At 40.5% G+C, this 18798-nt stretch overlaps 1 protein-coding gene across 1 annotated transcript in view; it reads right to left on the bottom strand.

Annotated features, from left to right (window-relative positions):
- The window catches only part of MTHFD1L (methylenetetrahydrofolate dehydrogenase (NADP+ dependent) 1 like), a 182248-nt gene that overhangs the window by 62090 nt on the left and 101360 nt on the right, over positions 1-18798 (bottom strand). The window contains exons 22-25 of the mRNA XM_063098373.1: positions 12575-12714; positions 7401-7442; positions 6546-6646; positions 5844-6021 (exon numbers count right to left, since the gene is read on the bottom strand). Of these exons, the coding sequence (XP_062954443.1) occupies positions 5844-6021; positions 6546-6646; positions 7401-7442; positions 12575-12714 (461 nt within the window). The remainder of the gene's footprint in view (positions 1-5843; positions 6022-6545; positions 6647-7400; positions 7443-12574; positions 12715-18798) is intronic.

Genomic DNA, 18798 nt, shown 5'->3' with positions numbered 1-18798 from the left:
CTCGGGGCCCCACCTGGGGGCCCAGGGCTTGGAGCTGGAGACGAGACCCCCCCCCTCCCACAACCAGGCACACCATGCCAGTGCCTCAGGGCCTGCCTGGGGACCTGAGGTATGGAGCCGGGGACCAGGCACACTGCCAGTGCCAAGGAACATGCCAAAAACATCACCTCCATGTGGGTGGCCCACCACAGCCACCACAATAACCACGGCTGCCGTGAAAGTGGCTAGACACCACAACCACCACGCAGATGGTCCGCCAACCACTGGAGTGCATTGACACAAGGAGAGTCACCAGCAGAGATAAAGAAAAGAAGAGGATGTTTCTCTCCACAAAGCCCATTTCAGAGTGACAGAGGAAGCATCTACTCTATGATATCGGGGGACCTGATCACACTTCTCAGCATTGGACAGATCATCTAGGCAGCAAATCAACAGAGTAACCATTACTCTTTCAGAAGGAGAGAAGAAATCTAGGGTAATTAGAGGGGGGAGGGGGAAGTAGAGAGGTTGGACAAGGAGCATAAAGAATAATTATGATTTGTAACAATATATATGCTAGTAATATTGATTTGATCAACATATCTGTGTTGAACCCCCAAAATATGCATAATCAATTTTGATTATATAGATAAAATAAATTTTAAAAAAAGGTTAAAGTGAGAAATTTTGTTATGTATATTTTTATCACAATAAAAAAAACTCCCACTATATACACATAGGTACAAAAATATATGTACAGATGCATTTTAATTTATTTATTTATCTAAATTTTGAGGCTCTGGTTACCAATGTCCTAAGTCTAGTTAAAAGGTAAATTTCAAAACTCTACCAACAAATGGCATATGTTCAAGTTTGAATCTTTAATACAAAATAATTTCTCAACAACCAACCAGAACAAAAAAAACAGCAAACACACTCTGCCTTAAAACAGACCAGCAGCGGAGAAGACAGCCCTCAACGTCCAGACAGTGAAGGTGTAATGGAAATTGGTGGTGCCAGCTGTGGCCCTGGACTGTCTTCACGGCATGTTTTGGGCTCCCTTCACCCAGCCTCCACTGTGATCCAGAGAACAGCTTCACGCGAGGTACAGGAAAAACCTTTTAATAAAAACAAATGCCATCCTGTCTTGCTGTCAAGGTTACACCTCGAAATGTTTGCAAGGTTAGAGAGGAAGGATATGGAGATACTTCCAACCCCAACTCCTGACTTGACAAACGATGCTCAGACTCAGAACTGCAAGCAGACTTTTCAGTGCCATACGTCCTTCTTGGCAAAAATGACTTGTTATGATATCACTAACGGCTCCCATTCTCACTGAGAAGGAATCATGTCAGATGTCTTGGTTTAACTTCTTGGCATATTAGGAGCCCTGGTCTCTAATTCCTGGGTTTAACTCACTTCAGCAAGAAACCAACCCTAGAGTTTGAAAAAGTTACCTTGACTTTCAAGAGAATTCTTGAAGATGAATTCAGGAGGCCCACTCTCTTTCCACAGTGAACCTGACAGGAGGAAGAGCTAACACTGATTGCTAGCTCTCTAGGTGCCAGCATCTCACTCTGAGATATTTCATTTGGTCCTCACAGCAATTTGGAGAAGTTAGTGTTAATGTAAGACACCACCGTATAGATAAGCAAACTGAGGCTCAGAGATTAGTTAGCTTGCCCAAATTTATACCTGTAGCAGGAGGCCTAATTAAGATTTGAACTCAGTTCTGCATGGCCCCAAATGTTAGCCTTTTAACTATGTATGTCACTTCTGCCAAGTGTCCATTAGTTATGGGGCAAGTCAGGCACCTTCCCACCTACTCTGCAGAGCTGAGCCCACACATCAGGTGGGCTTCAGTGAGGCATGCCTGAGAGAATGTAGGAACGAGGGATTAGCTAATAAAGTATAAACACACATCAGTTTTTATCTCAGTTATAATATTTCCATATGTGCTGGCAGATATGAAGACATTTATATTAGTCGACTATAGAGATATAATTGTCAAAAGTAAAATCAGAAAAGAAAAAGTCAAAGAGAAGATGATTCAGGGGGAGGTTAATTCTAACAGCTTCTTAAATGGAACGGCAATCACCCTAAAGGGTTGAGAGGAAATCACCCACTGTATTTCAAGTTTAAGTAATTTTCACACGATAAACTTCTTTTGAGCAATTAGACTGCTACATCTTGTTCCACACTTTAAAATTTTTATTCTGAATGAATTAACTAGTGCCTCTGGTATCACAATCAAAAGTTGCCTACTCTTGAATTAGAAGCTATTCTGGTAGAAAGAGATGTGATACTGTTCTCTACATAACAGTGGCTGGTTAACACCGCTTTCTGTAAAGTTCAGCAGAGATGCTCATGTCACAAGAGCAGTTCGTTTCTTGCTTTACATGAGGGCTGTCATCACAAAGCCCAGCATACTGAGCTGCCTGGCTTCCCAGCGGCTTGGAGTCAGGTGTTGCAACTTCTCTCTAGTTGTCCCTCTTCCCTTGGGGGCACTGAAACAATTGCTACATCACACACAAAGCAATCATGCCCTGTGCTCCAAAACAACACAAGGGGGTGGGGGTGGCGGGGGGAGCAGGAAATAAGATGTCATTAATACTGTACTGAATTCATTCTTGGGGAAATAAAGTCTGGGGAGATAGCAAAAGGCACAGAAGCCCGGTTTGCACTGAAAATCAAAGGCAGGACAGTGATTTACCCAAAAACATTTATAACTTCTTTTTTTCTGTAGAACAATCCCACACCTATCTAACTACCCAGAACCAAAGGATTAGTCATGGGGAAAAAAACAAAGGGGAAAAAAATAAAGTGGAAAAAAAGGGCTACAAGAAAACCGTGACCTAGTCTGTAAAGTTTTACCAGCACAGAATGCAAAAAGTTAGAGGGGGAGAAAAAAAAGGTTTGTGCTCTACTATTGAGTGCACCGATGAATTCAGATTTTTACATGGTCATAAGACAAGACAGTAAATGCGCCCACGTTTTCTAAGCTCTTGCCAGTGTGAGGAGTGCAGCTACTCGGGAGACTGTAAAAAGGGAGCCCAAAGCAGCAACAGCTCTTTTCACAAACTGTCATGTTGCAAGAGGCTGAGATGCTGATTATCTAACAAACAATTATGTGGCCCAAATTTAATTTCTGGGTTGCAAGAACAGGGAGAGGTATGTTGGCAAAGGAGGCAAGAATCCTAGCCTTGGGGCCACCTTGCAAATATAGAGCTCTCAACCACATTATTATAAATTTTTCCCCTTTCCATGGGAGAGCAGACATTTTAACAGCATTATCTCCATGAAGTATGGGAATTAAAAAAAAAAAAAATTAAAATATCAGTGGAAAGGGAAAGGGTTCATCTCAGGGTTAGTGATGTCTAAGACAGCATAACTCAGAAACATTTCTTCTGTTAATTCTGTTTACAGACCTTCTTTTCACCTGGGATGCTTTCCTTGAAAATCATTCATTAAAATAACTGCCCGTGCCACGTAGAGCGGGAGGCTCACGATCAGGTGGCGGGTATAGAGGATGAATCTCCTGACAGTGGTTTGTGTGGAGCGGCCGTGGGCCAAGCCAGGCAATGCAGACACCCTGGCGCACCTCACCCAAGACCAAGGCACAGGAATACAGATGGGGTCAGCTCAGGCACCCCCTGTCCCCCAAGTTGGCTTCAACCCTCTGTCACGCCCACCTCAGGGCTGCCTCTATTTTATGCTTAACATCTCCAGTGCCGGAGAACTCATGGCTTCCAATTAGAACATTTTTCTTTATTTTGACTCCAAATCTCCTTCCCCCGTTGATCCTGATCACCTCTGTAACCCAGAATATTCTAGTCCTTCATTCATAAAATGTCCTTTCAACACAACAAACGTGTATCGAGCCAACCACCCCAATTCATTCCTCAAGTCCTTCCTTCCACAAACATTTTCTGAGTGCCGATGACGTCCCTCACAGGCAGGGATTCTCTGCCTGTCCCTGCCATCCTTCTTCTTCAGGTGGGTCACTTGGTCACTGCCCCCTTAAGTTGTCTGTCCCCCCTCCCCTCCTTCACACACTTTTGAACACAGTACTGAGCTCTGCAGCACAGAGACGATGTCATCCATCATTCCAGATGCTGTTCCAGCTCTGCCTCACTCTGGCCATGGGACCCTGGGCAGCTTACCTCATCTCTTTGTGCTGTTGTTTTCTTATTTATAAAATGGGAGGATATCACCAGTTCCTACCCAGTAAGGCTGTCAGAACTGAATAAGTTCAAGTATACCAAGGTGCCCACACACGTGGCACACACAAAGCCCTCCCTCAAGTGCAGCCTCAGTGACAGCCCCACGCTCCTGCTGATGCGACTCCAGCCTCACAGATCACGCTGCTGCGCCCTCCCTTCACTTACGTGTTTTCCCTTCTTCCCTTATGCCACCAAGCAGGAAAGAGGAGTGACGTGATTGTTTGTGACATCTGAGAAACAGACCTATAGAATCTGTATCGGCTTGAAGGCCAAGCTCTCTGGTGATCATGGACTACCTGTGAGGACAGATCCGAGATCCAGAACTAGAGCCATGAAGTGCAGAATGGAGTCAGGAGGTGGGTGCCAGGATGAACTGTCTGAGGTTTTCCTGGGAAATTCAGATGTTCTGACTGAAGGCTCATCATCTAGGCGTGTTTAAAAATATACTAGACAGGCCGAGCCCATGGCGCACTCGGGAGAGTGCGGCGCTGGGAGCGCAGCGACGCTCCCGCCGCCGCGGGTTCGGATCCTATATAGGAATGGCCGGTGCACTCACTGGCTGAGTGCCGGTCACGAAAAAGACAAGAAAAAATAAATAAATAAAAATATACTAGACAATCCAGCAATTCCATGTCTGGATATACGAGGGTACTTCAAAAAGTTCATGGAAAGATTTGTATTATCTTCAATTCTATTTTTCCACAAACTTTTTGAAGTACCCTCACATATTCAAAAGAACTGAAAATAGGGTCTTGAAGGGATATTTGCACATATTTGCAGCATTATTTACAACAGCCAAGAGGTGGAGGCAACCCAAGTGTCTGTTAACAGATGAAAGGATAAATAAAATGTAGTATATGGATACAGTGAAATATTATTCAGCCTTAAAAAGGAAGGAAATTCTGACACATGCTACAATATGCATGAACATTATGGTAAGCAAAATAAGCCAGTCACGAAAAGACTACTTCTACCGTATGATTCCGCTGGTATGAAGTATCTAAAGCAGTCATATTCGTAGAGTCAGAAAGTAGACGGTGGCTGTCATGGGCTGTGGGGAGGGTGAATGTGGAGTTACTATGGAAGGGGTGCAGAATTTCAGTTCTGCAAGATAAAAAGACTTCCAGAGACTGGGTATAAAACAATGTGAATGTGCTTAATAACACTGAACTGTGCACTTAAAAATGGTTAAGATGGTAAATTTTACGTAATGTGTATTTTATTTACCGCAATGAAAAAAAGGTATATATACTAGACATAGCTTAAGAAAACCCCAATGAAGGAAAAGAACCATAGCAGAAACGGACAAAGAAAATACCTCCCATGATTTCACAAGCTCTATCAAATAGCCCAAAAGTCTCATTCCTGTGCAATCCCTGAAAATGTTAGCTGTTGAACCCTGTTCTACAACGCACCCCCTCACTTAGGCCTGCTATTTGGAAGTAGAGTGTAGTCTTCAAGAGCACAGGCTTTGGGGCAAGGGGCCAGGGTCTGTCCTTTGCAACGTGAACTTGATGGATTGTGGGGTTGCTGTGAGGACTAAATGGGACAAGCTATGCACAGCTGTCAGCACTGCCCTTGCACGGAGTTAAGGTGCAAGAAGCGGGGGCACTATTGTTGTAGCTCATTATTACGCCTTACCTGAACTTCATACAAGAATTGGAAACGGCTTCTTTGACTGGCAGCTTCTCTCACAGCCCAAGCCAAGTCTACTGATCCTCTTCCACCAACCGACCAGTGATAGCAGGGGACCGCATCAAAGGCACCAGCCTGCTTTGCGAGCTCACACACCAAGTCAATCTCAGCGCGGGTGTCGGTCCTGGTGGTGAAAATGCTCGTGGTTTTGCATCTGCATTCATTTAGTGATGTTTTTAAAGAAAGACTAACCATTTGTACAGAACTTCACTCCCTAACACTGAATACATTTTAAACATCAAAAGTGGTCACATTGTGTTTAAATAAATCAGACTTAAAGAAAAGCATGGAAAAAAACCCCCTCCAACATGACTCAAATACTTCCAGTTGTTAAGGGTTTTATCAAGAAAATTCCATAACATGTCCCTTTGATCATTTTCAGTCTTTCAGACAGACATGCTGGGTGGAATTAAAAAAAAAAAAAAAAAGCCAAGGAAATGGTAACTCACTATACAGATTTCATTTCCCTAATAACATTATGAAAACACGTCTGCTAAAACCAAACCAAACCAAACAAATACAAAGAGCTGAATATTTCTGTATACTTTTAGATGAAGCAGAGAAAGACCAAATACCCTCAAGACACAAATATAGTTCACAGGGTGGCCCAATGATACGACCACATTTAAAGTCAGAGGTTTGACTTACTTGAAGACATTCAGAGCCACCACAACGGGAACCCCGAAGAGCTGAGCGATCTGAATTTGCTTCTGCAGGTTACAGCAGCCGTCCGCCACCAGCTGGATGTTCTGTAAGAAAACCAGACCCCTGTGTACTGCTTCCTACCAGCCCCACCAAACTAAATGGGCAGCACCACTCAGGCAGGTTTGGCTTCCACCTTTCCTCACTTTATTGTCCTAGAAGCTTTTGGAGAAGACCATAAATCACTTTTTGCTCCAAGAAAGATGGCTGCAGAAGGAGGAGGCTCATTTTCAAAATTATTTCTAAAATTATTCTGAAGCCAATGCATATGTAGGTGTTGAACCTGGCAGCTATTTATTTCTTCTGTGGACTGGCTGCCAGGACCTATGCAACCTGCTCAAGTGCTACAGGCTGGTGGATAAAAGGCACAAGGCTGGGTATGGTGAGGGGCCCTGTCCAGCTGCTCCTGGCTCACATCCCTGGTGCCACCTGTAGGAGCTAAGAGGTACTGTTGTCAGTAAATCAAAGTCTATTTACAGAAAAGAGCCAATTGGGTATCTTCCAAAAGGCAGTCTTTTCCAAACCAAAAGAATACATGGGTATAAGCTTCATATTTATTTCGGTCCTAGGGACCTTGAGCTCTGATGGCTGCCTTGCGGGTAGGGACCAGTAGATAAAGCCTACATCCATTTCTTCTTGGGATTTAAGACTTAAATGAATGGACTTTATCTCTTACTCCACCTATTACCTTTTGGATTCTTAGAAAAGCACTTTTCTAAGAGGCTCATTCACTAATTGAATGTCAGCTGTAAGCCAGGGATTAAACGGATTTGAATGATTCTTCTAAAGAGTTCCTCTTACCTCCTCTGTATATTCTTTCTTAAGAGGAACACCAGCAGTTACCTGAAATAAGAAGAGATAAAAAGAATAATCGCATTAAAATGCATACTCTAATTGATAAAGATCTCAAAGAAAAGCAAGTCATTGTCACTTTTTGGGAAGGTAGCCCTACATTTTGTGCTTTTAAACCAGTAGCTGGCAGCATTGGTTAAATATAAAGTCTTATAAGATGCTTTTAAAAAATGATGCCAGGCTGGTCCCGTGGCTTACTCAGGAGAGTGTGGTGCTGGCAGTGCCAAGGCTGCGGGTTTGGATCCTATATAGGGATGGCCAGTGCGCTCACTGGCTGAGTGTGGTGCGGATGACACCAAGCCGAGGGCTGTGATCCCCTTACCGGTCCAAAAAAAAAAAACCAAAAAAACACTGATGCATGGGCTCCATCCAGACCAATGAAACCAATGAGAGCATGTAGGAACACAATAAAGTATATCCAGATGAGTATTTCTGGAAATAGTGTAGACTAAAACACTGAGTGAATCTCTCGATTGGAACAACTAAAGGGCTAGACTAAAAAAAAAAAAAAAGCATTGCTGAGTCTACATGCTTGCTCCCATGTAAAGTTCTACAGAATCCAAGAACTAAAGCAAAAGGAGGAAGAACAGTTTATAAGCAAATGCAAAAAAGTAGAGAGCATCAACAAAGCCAAAAGTTGGTTCATGAACAACTAACAAAATTTGCAAACTCTGCTAAGATTTAGAAAAAAAGAAAAAGAAATGAAAAAGATTTTAAGTATACACGCTGAAGATAGAATTAGTAGGTTACTATGACCAACTTTATACCAATCCATTTAAAGATATAGATAAAACAGAGAAACTTGCAGAGGTATAACTTTTATTAAAACTCATTTAAGAAGAAATAGAAAACCAAAACAATTCTGTATTAATTAAAACAAAATTAAATGTGTAGTTAAAAACCCCACCAATAAGCAACAGGCCCAAACAGTTTCACAGGTGAGTTCTACTCAATTTTGAATACACAAATTATTCTACTGTTACATAAACCCTTATAGACTATATCCAAAATAAAGAATCCTCTCTTATTTACTTTATGTGGCTAATAATCTCTTTTTTCATTGTTGTTGCAAAGATGGAAAAATCCTCCTTAAAACCTGAGGAAACTAATTAGCAAAATCCAGTTATTTGTACAAAAGATAATGAGTGCCAAATTTGCTTTATTCTAGGAACGAAAGGTTCATTTAATATTTGAAAGTTTTATATATATATAAAAATAAAATATGCAACATTAATAATTAAAGAGAAAAACCATTCCATCATCTCAATGGATGAAGAAAATTCAACATCCATTTGGTATAACTTGACAAACTAGAAATAGAAGGCGATCCTCTTAACCTGATTAAAAAACATACATTAAAAATTTACAGCAAACGTCATACTTAGTGATGAACTATTAAAAGCATTTCCTTTAAGATCAGGAATAATAAAAAGATGCCTCTATCACCATCTCCATTCAACACTGCATTGTAACTAGGCAGACCTTGTCGGTGACAAGAAAAAAAAAGCATAAAGGACAGAAGAGAAGATTAACAAAACTGTCATTATTTCCAGGTATGACTGCCCTCATAGAACTCCCCAAAGCATTTATAGCTAAATCAGTAAAATTAATCAGAGAATTTAGACAGGTGTAAGATATAAAAGTAACTTTTAAGAACAAAAATAACCTGTTAAATTATTTAAAAGTATAAAGTAGACAGAATCTATAGGAAGGTAAACAAGCCCTTTATGGAATAAACTGTAAATCCTTATTAACATATATTTAAGAAGACTAAATCGATGAATAGATATACAATGTCCTTAGAAAGCTATCAAATCTTCCCATATCATCAATAGATTTAATTCTATTCCAGCAAAAATCTTAAGAAGAGTCTTTGTGGAGCTGGTTGGAGCACGGTGTTGTAACACCAAGGTCAAGAGTTCACATCCCCATACCAGCTAGCCACAACAACAACAACAAAAAGATTCTTTGTGGAACCTGATGCACTAATTCTAAAGTATACATGGAAGTGAAAAAGGCCAATAATAGGCCCAGCACCCATGAAGAACGAGAGCAAACCGGGGTAGCTTGCCCTATAGGGTATCAGTGTAGCACAGACACAATTAAATTAGAGCTGGTCCTTGCACCACATACCAAAATTCGGTAATAACAGATATGGCAGTTAATTATATGTGTCAACTTGGCTGGGCCATGGGGTGCCCAGCTATTTGAGCAAACATTTTTCTGGGTGTTTCTGTGAGGGTGTTTTTAGATGAGATTAACATTTAAACCAGTGGACTCTGAGTAAAGCAGGATGCCCTCCATAATGTGGGTGGATCTCAACCAATCAGTTGAAGGCCTGAATAGAACAAAAAGACTGACCTCCCCTCAGTAATCCCGAGCTGACTGCATTAGGACTGAAACTGCACTATTGGCCCTACTGGGGCTCCAGCCAGCTAACCCACTGTGCAGATTTAGACTTGCCAGCCTCCATGACCATGCAACCCAATCCTTTATAACAAATATCTTTCTCTCTGTATGTATATACACACATCCTATTGGTTCTGTTTTTCTGGGGAACCTGGATTAATACAATTGGTTTAAAGAACTAAGTGTGAAAGGAATATGTGGCTCCAGAAGAATAACAGAATATTAGTTCTTCTACTGCACCAAGAATGGTGCACTTTGGAAGAGAGGACATGAAATTTAAGATGACTGGGGGGCTAAAATGGACAAGTTCAAAGGTCACAGAATTTTCCACTACACACATTATGGAAAAAAGCAAGCTGAATAAACATAAGAGGCAGCCATGGTTATTTGTATAATGATAACAAAAGGAAGTAGAAATTGTAATGAATCAAAAACATTACCACAGAGCTGTTCAAGTAGGAAGGAATGACACTGAGACAGTTAATATGGAATATAGGATTAAGAAGATGAAAGCTCACTTATTATTCATTATTGAAAACATTTCCTGGCTAAAGACTATGTCAGACATACCAATTAATAAGACATAGTCCCTAATCTCACGGATTCAGAATCGAGTAGGGAGACACACAGACATTCATAAAATAATATGATGCATAAGGCACTGCTGACCGAGCCTAGGACAGGGATGCTTCGCTTCATGGGGCTTCCTGATCATTCCCTTTCACTATCCTCCACTCATATCTGTGCCTTCTAACCCTGAGCCTTGTTATAATCATCACTGGCCTAGAACCTGACTTCAGTGGGAGTGCAAGAGACACAAAGGATTAGCGTGGGAAAAAAATGCAAGCATCCTAAAACAGAGCACAGACATTAGGATGAAATGAAATAGAATCATAAATTATGTAGAAAACTTTTACAGAATAGAGACCAGGACAAACACAGGACTGAAAGTCAAGAGACCTCGATTTTAGGTCTGATTAGTCCCCGAAACAGATGTGTGATATCACCAAGCCACTGAATCTCCCTGTGCCTCAGAGATTTCCTCTAAAGATTGGACCAGACTGGATAATCCCTAAGCCCTTTCTTAAAAGCCCTTTGATTTTATATTTTTCAGGACCGGATGAGAGAATTTCAAATGCATTTTACATAGGCAGAAACAGTTTTGTTGAAAGTGGAAGGTGGTATACAGATTCAAAATCTAAAGTCCAGGAACCGTAGCAAAAACTGGTGTTTGGAGCAAAATTAGAATTCTTTAGGATTTACTACCTTAAAAGATGTATTATATCAATTTTGCATTTGAAATGATGATGAAACATGAGGAAAAAATGAAGTGCTCAGGTGTATGGTATTACGAGTAGATTTGAGATTTAGAACATTTTTACCCTTCATTAATATTCAGTTCTGCACAGTGGACAGAGAAAGAGATTTGGATCTGAAGTTCTCCATTTAAGATCTGGCTTGCTGCTGGCCTGGTGACTGTCCACATTCCCTAAACCCACCAAACCTCAGTTTCCTCAGCTGTTAAACGGTATACGAATAATGTCTACTGGTGCTGATAACACCAAAGTCCAGGGTTTGATCCCTGTATTAGCCAGCCACCAACAAACAAACAAAAACAAACAGAATAATGTCCAATGTCTGCCTTTTCCAAGACAAAGAACTGCTGAGATGATCAAACAATGCACATTAGAGTTTCATCTGTTTTACTATGTAATAGTATAATCACTGATTATATGACTTTTATGTACACAGTATACCAATTAAGAAATCAGATTTGGGCAGCCCCGTGGCTCACTCGGGAGAGTGCGGTGCTGGTATTGCCGAGGCCGCGGGTTCTGATCCTATATAGGGATGGCCGGTGCGCTCACTGGTTGTGCGTGGTGCAGACCACACCATGCCGAGGGCTGCGATCCCCTTACTGGTCACACACACACACACAAAAAAGAAATCAGATTTCGCTGTTTGTCTCATATGTCAATATTATAATGATAAAAAAAACCTTCATATGATTTTATTTTGAAATGATTAACCAGTATAAAATTTCTTATTCTCCACTTGCAAATTCCTAAAATGAAAACAAAAACCCTCACATGCCTCTTCTATGGAAAGCAAAATATCCCCTTTCAGATGTCTGTAAATTCTATACATATCAAGACAGGTAAATAAGAAAAGTCTTTCAGACTGTTAAAATAGTTTGTGTTCCAAGCAAAGCTCTCTTAGAGACAATCCAGTGCCATAACAGAATTATGAGGCAAAAATCAAAATAAACAGAAACAGAAGGAAAATCATTTTGGATGAAATCTGATGAGATGCAACATCAGTGAACTGAAAAACTATCTGTACAAACATTGAGAAACCTCAGCCATCAAAGAAATCACTCTAATCCTTACGTTCTTCGTTTACGAACAAGAACCTCTATCCCATTACCATGTGGTTATAAAAAGTTGGCCTGAGTATCAGATATGCATCTGAAGATCAAAAAATGATTACGTTGTGCTCCTTTCCAAAATACTGCTTAGAAATAACTTTGCGGGTGTTGCTGTTCACTTGAACTTACTAAACCCAAAATGTCCTATGGTGGTGATCTGTAAAAAAAGGTTTTAGAAAGGAGACATTCTAGAAAACTATAGTAATTAAGCAGGCATAAATGTTTCAAATGCTCAATTATCTTAATTAAAATTTTTTTTCCCTAGGAAAGAAGAATGGGAACTTACACTTGGGCCACCCCCATGCATCTTCAGAGCTCGCACGGTTGCCACCAACACAACCACATTGGGTACCAAGCCAGAAGCTCGGCACTTGATGTTGAAAAACTTCTCCATTCCAATATCAGCACCAAAGCCAGCTTCCGTCACTGTGGGAAATTAAGTTGGAAATATGCTATTATCTTCTAAAAAAAGTTAATAGATTTTGGCAATCATTCTTATAATTCAAGCTCAAAGAAGAGCTTAAATTCCTCACTGCTGCTAGGTTACTACACACCACTGCAGCTTGTTCTTATGCAAAGGCAAAGGGAATTCCCCATCCTCAAAGAAAACGTTCTACTTCATTGTATGCCCTAAAAAGACAGCTTCCTACCTTGTTTCATATTACCAGGCCTGAAGAATCCATTCCCACAGCCAAGATTTTTCTTCTAGAATTCTAACTCAAAACAAAGCTTTTCTGTATTAACACAAATGGGATTTGCAACTTTGTAATCAGGTTCGAAACTGTAACCAAATGACAGTAACAGCATGATAATGATAGAAGATCTTTTCTTATTCTTTATATTTAGAATCATTTATTTTAGTGTCACCTGGTCATCTCTGTTGATTGACAAAATTCAATTTAGTTGAGTGGCGTAAAGATGTTGATCATCAGACTTCAGACTTTATCCCAGAATCAAAGAGGATACTCACTTCTCCTGCCTCCCCACAACCCCCAAATTGCTGGAGATGTTTCCTGTAGCAAGAGTAGCAGTAGCAGAGAATATCTAACATCACCTTCCAAGATAATGCTGGACACTGGGTCAGTAACATCTCCATACACACAGGGTAGCTGTAGGACCTTGCTATTCAAGGTGTGACCCACAGGCCAACAGTAGCAGCATCAGCTGGGAGTTTATTAGGAAGGCAATCTTGGGCCTCCCATAAAACCTACTGAATCAGAATCAGCATTTTAACAAGATCCCCAGGTGAGATAAAAGTCTATTAAAATTGAGGAAGTACACCGCTTTAGTAAAAGACTACTACCAATGTCACAATAAGTATTTATGAAAGATGCACTATCTGTTGACAGTACAACCAAGGCTGTAATTTATGGAATAGAAATTTGCAGTAAAAAAATTTCCTGAGGTAGAAATAAAAAACATTTAAAGTGTGAACAGATGAAAATATCTGTCCCTTGTATTCACTGAATATATACATTTAACAAGAAGTGAAGGAAATAAAATGATAAATTTTCATGACGTAATTTCAAACTCTTAATACATCAATCAATTCTAATTCTTCATGGTTTCCCTTTTAGTACTTCATATGCCTATATAATTTTTATAGGATAGGTAGGATTTTGTAGTCTGCTCTTTTACTTTAAAATGATCAGTTTACCTGCTGTACTACAAATTTTCAAAATTTATGACTATGAGTTGAAGCTTATCATTTTGCTAAGTTGATGTACCAAGATTTATAAAAATTTTCTGTTATTGAACATTTGGGTTCTTTCCAATATAAATAATGCTACATTGAAAATAGCTGTGTACATAAGCTTAAAACTCTTTCAAATTATATTCTTGGAATAAATTCCTGAGGGGGAGGTTATGAGGCCAGAGGATATAAATGTTTTTTATGACTGCTGACAAGCTTTTGATGAATTAAAAAATACTCAGTTTGGAATGCCATTTTATCTTTTATTATATTTTCTTTGACCAAACTTTGTAGTAGAACAACTTAAAGAGGTGAAAGACATTCCTTTTTATAGAGTATTTGGGACAATTCTTGTGATTGAATTAGTAGTGGTCAAAACCAGAGATGATTGTTTACAGTAACAATCTTTATCTTAGTGGTACCCCTGATAAAGCAAATGTTAACTTTATCATGTTGGTGGCATAGTGGACCCCAGTAGAGGAATAATTCAGTTGACTTCTGACAAATGTCATTACAGAATGGACTGTCAGTGGGGGAAAGATGGACGGTGAGGCAACGTACTTGATTACAAAAGTAACTGTCCTGTGGGTTAGTATCACAGACGGGATCCTGAATCCTTCCCCAGCTGTGCAACTTTGGTGAGTTATTTAACCTGAGTCTCAATGTCTTCATTGGACTTGTTGGGAGGATTAAGAGAAATAATACATGTAAAGTACCAAATTACTGGGTTTTTTTGGTGCATAGTGAGAGCTCACAAAAATGGTTGGCATCATGGTTACCAAAAGAACAATTCTCCCTCTTGCTAGAAATCATATTCAATAGAACTTGCTAGAATTCAACTCATTTGTTGAATTCCTGCTATGTCCAGGCATTTTTCTCAGTGGTACAAGCCTAGCCTTAGGGTCACTACCCTCAAGGGCTGCAGGGAAATTGGGGAGAGACGATCTGCTATTACTAGAGAGCACACTGGGAGGGATGGAGTCTGCCTGTGAGGCATGGGGAAAGGTGACGATGGAGTCATGCTCTCAAGGACAAACAGCATTTGTTCAAGCAGAGAAATAGGACCTGGGGGATGGCAAGAGGGCTCCTTCCCCAGCCTGCAACCATCGCAGGCTCCTTCCCCAGCCTGCGTCCATCGCTGCATGCAGCATGCTAAGTAAACTGCTGTGCCATCCCCCCTTGGAGGGCAGGAACCATGCCTTACAGGACTGGGCACATATAAGTGAATGAATTAACAGAGCAGGACTCAGGAGCCAACGACAATCTAAAGTAAAGGCCACAATTAAATGGAGATAGACACACAAAGTAGAATGAAATAGAATTAAAAATATGTTCTCAGTACTCCCTATCATACTTCTCTTTTTTTCTTACAATACCCAAATGGATTTAATAAACATCATATCTGATAAAGACGTGGTCATCTCAAATGTCTACACAGGCTAGCTAAGTTTAATTTCATATTTTAAAGGACAAATTGGTAATTTTTTTAAAGAAAAAGGTAGTAACAAAGAGAACTTCAGTTAGGAGAAGGAAACAGGATGCAGCCAGAAAGGTCCAGGACCTATGGCTTCCAAATGCAAAGGAAATAGAGAGACAAATAACGTGAAGAAAACAGGAGGAAGTGCCAGATTCTCATATTTTGAAAGCTGTTTTGAAATACTCCATGTAATCACTGTTATATTGTTTGTTTTCAAATATCAGGCTGCCAAAGAAAACAAAGAGCATGACAAAGGTATACTGATGTGTAATCAGTAATCACAAAAGTAAAGACCACTTTAATAAGGTGTCACCAATAACTACTAACTTGGAAATGGACACTGTGGAGTGCTGTGCATCTGTGCCTTAGTATCTCAGGGGCCTAATGAAGACCCAGTTCCAAGCCACTCTTCTTGCCAGGTTCCATTTCCTAGGTACTTCCTGGGAACTGTCAACATATAAAACTTGTAAGTTAAGTTATCCTAGGGACCTGAAATAGGCAATTTATTCCTTTATCTTATTTGCTGCTCTTAATCAATTTTAAAAGAGATACAGGCTAAAAGATTCTTTAATGTTGAACTTAATACAGACTGAGTCATGAAGCAAGTCTACTTACTATAATTTAGCTTTCCTGAAAAGAACGTGATGTAGATTACATTGTAAGGTAGATTTCTGAAAGCTGCATATAGTAAGGCTTGTAATAAATGTTTGCACATGCCACAGCAGTTATTTGTCTTGGCAACCCCTTTCCTTTTTGTTACAGCTATTCAACTTAACAGCATGAATGAAAACAGGAAAAGCTGACTGATACTCTTACTATGTAAGCACAGAAGTTATTAGATAGTGATTCTGAAGCATGGCTTGATTCAAACTTCAGAACCCATAATCATCTCAGAAAGGAAGGGTCAGTGGGTCTGAGTTGGGAAGGGACTGGCTATTTGGACAAATATTGTTAGCAACCTGCACAGGAAACAGAGCCGTGGGTTTAGATGCAGAGTAAAAAGCAATAATGGAAAACCAGGCAGCTGGCTTTCCATGAGGATCCACTAGGCGCCCAGAGTTCTGTTGCAAAATTAAACAGAAACAATAACAATGACAACACCACCACCAGAACAACCAAACACTACTGCAGGCACACAGGTTATCTATACAATCTTCAGTGAGGGACAGAGATGAACTCTGTATCTCAAATTATTCTATCACATCCCCAACCTGCTGTATACATACAAGAAAGTTGGAGTGACAATCAGAATTCAGATTTTAAAGTAATCCCTAATCTGCTAACATAAAAAAAAGAAAAGAGCATTAACATTATCACTTCATAGGGAGGCCCTCTAAAATATGTGTTCTTAAAATTCTAGAGCTGGAACTTTTAGGAACTTTAGGGAAAAAATTCTAGAGCTTTGCGGGAACTCTAACCTCCCCTGGCTCCTGGGCACAGGCAAGTTACCTTCTTGAGATAACAACACTGAGCCATTGTGGTATCCCAGGTCCCTCTGATGCCCAGCCCAGAGTTCTCCCCACTATAGTACATGCTCTCTGCAACTTGGCATTCCACTCAAAAGCAGTTTTGATTAAACACATACATCACAGAATTTAGGAACAAACTTCAGTTCTTATTTGACTTCGACAATTACTGAACTTCTACTACCTTGCCTGGCATTTGAGCAATCATCTATGTGTCAAAGTCTTCAGTTAGTGTGCACACCTTTCCTTTTTCACTTTTTCTTTCTCAAATTCTCTTTGGTACTTGAAATGTTTTATTTATTCACCTGTATGCAGGTAAATTTCAATTCAATTCTATTTCACATTTACTTCTGGATGTTCTCATGCTTTAGTCCATTTACTGAACCCATTTCCACGGAATCACAAATTGTAAGTGTAGTTCGGTCATTTTCCACCAGAGGTGATTCTGGCCACCCCCGCACTCCCCCCACTGCCCCCGGGACATTTAGTAATGTCTTGAGACATTTTTGGTTGCTGTAACTGGCATCTAGCAGGAATATTACAAAACATCCTATAATGCACAGGACAGCCAAATCCTCTCCCCCCCGCTGAAAAAAAAAAAACCGCAAAGAATTTCCCACCCAAAACGTCAACAGTGCTGATATTGAGACAGCCTCTAGTTCAAGCAAGACTAAGGAGTCTTGTACTTTCTAGATACTCTCTCTGGAAATCTTATGAATGCACTACATCCTGGACTAAGCAATTGCACAAGATTACGTTAGTAATCATAACGCTATGCACCATAAGATCCTGAAATATAATTATCACAGTAAAAATTCACACAGCTCTGTTTGGATGTGTTGTGTCAACAGTGTGTACACTACAACATGGCAGTTTCCAGAAATGAAAAGCAGTGATCAAGTGAGTACTGAATTAACACCACAGGGAAGAAGGGAGGGATCAATAGGAAAACCCTCAGTGACGGTGGCTGTCAGCCCTCCTGCCAAATGCACATGGTGGGCAATATGCTACTCCAGGAGACTGAGGCACAGGGAGAGGGGCTGAAGCTAACCTTCACTCAACATTTCCTAAGTGCCAGGCAATGGACTAGGCTACTCTGTCTCATTTTACCCTTTAACACCTGTGAGGTATCTTTCTCCTCTACTTGCAGGTTATGATGCTAAAGATTAGAGGGTTTAAGTCATTTCCCCCCAATAGTCTATGGCTATTAAGCCATAGAGCTTGGACTGAAACCAAGGCCCACCCGACTGCAGTCTATGCCAATGTCCCTACTTCACACTGCCTTGTCAGTTTATCAAGTAACTGTGCACCATTTCTCTAGTTGAATTGCTTAGTCAGTTCTGCTTTCAATGAAAATGTTAACATTTTGCACTTCGACAATATTTCAGTATATAAAAAGTGGCTCTAAATTATTTTCCTGAACTGATAGGTAAGTGTGTCCAGACTTGTTTTCTAATTGCAATATGACCCTGCCGTGGTAACAGAAAGTATGTAACCTGGAGTCCTACCCTTTATGACCTTCTGTCCTTCCTCCATCTCTCCCTCCCTCCCTCCTTTTCTCCCTTCCTTCACTGAATTCAGAAGCCTGTTTCCTCCCATAGAGCCATTCATTTAGAGATTACAAGTCACCTGCTCTCCTAGTTCTTGGTCTGTGTGTCAACAGTGATGAGTCCTGGGGCAGAGGCAGGGCATATTCTATTGAACAAAGATCTCAGAGAGAGGAAGCTCCAAGGATCAGCCCCACCTGGATTTGGTATCTGACACCAAGCAGAAACAGGCCACACAGGCGCAGAACACTCACACTGCAATCTGGCCTCCTTGGGACTGGGAGATATTTCACCACCTCCCAGCTGAGCGGTTAGACCCCAAGACTT

The sequence above is a fragment of the Cynocephalus volans genome, chromosome 5 (assembly GCF_027409185.1).
Source record: "Cynocephalus volans isolate mCynVol1 chromosome 5, mCynVol1.pri, whole genome shotgun sequence".
Lineage (NCBI taxonomy): Eukaryota > Metazoa > Chordata > Mammalia > Dermoptera > Cynocephalidae > Cynocephalus > Cynocephalus volans.
The sequence above is the reverse complement of the archived record's forward strand: the minus strand, read 5'-3'. Positions and strand labels throughout refer to the sequence as shown.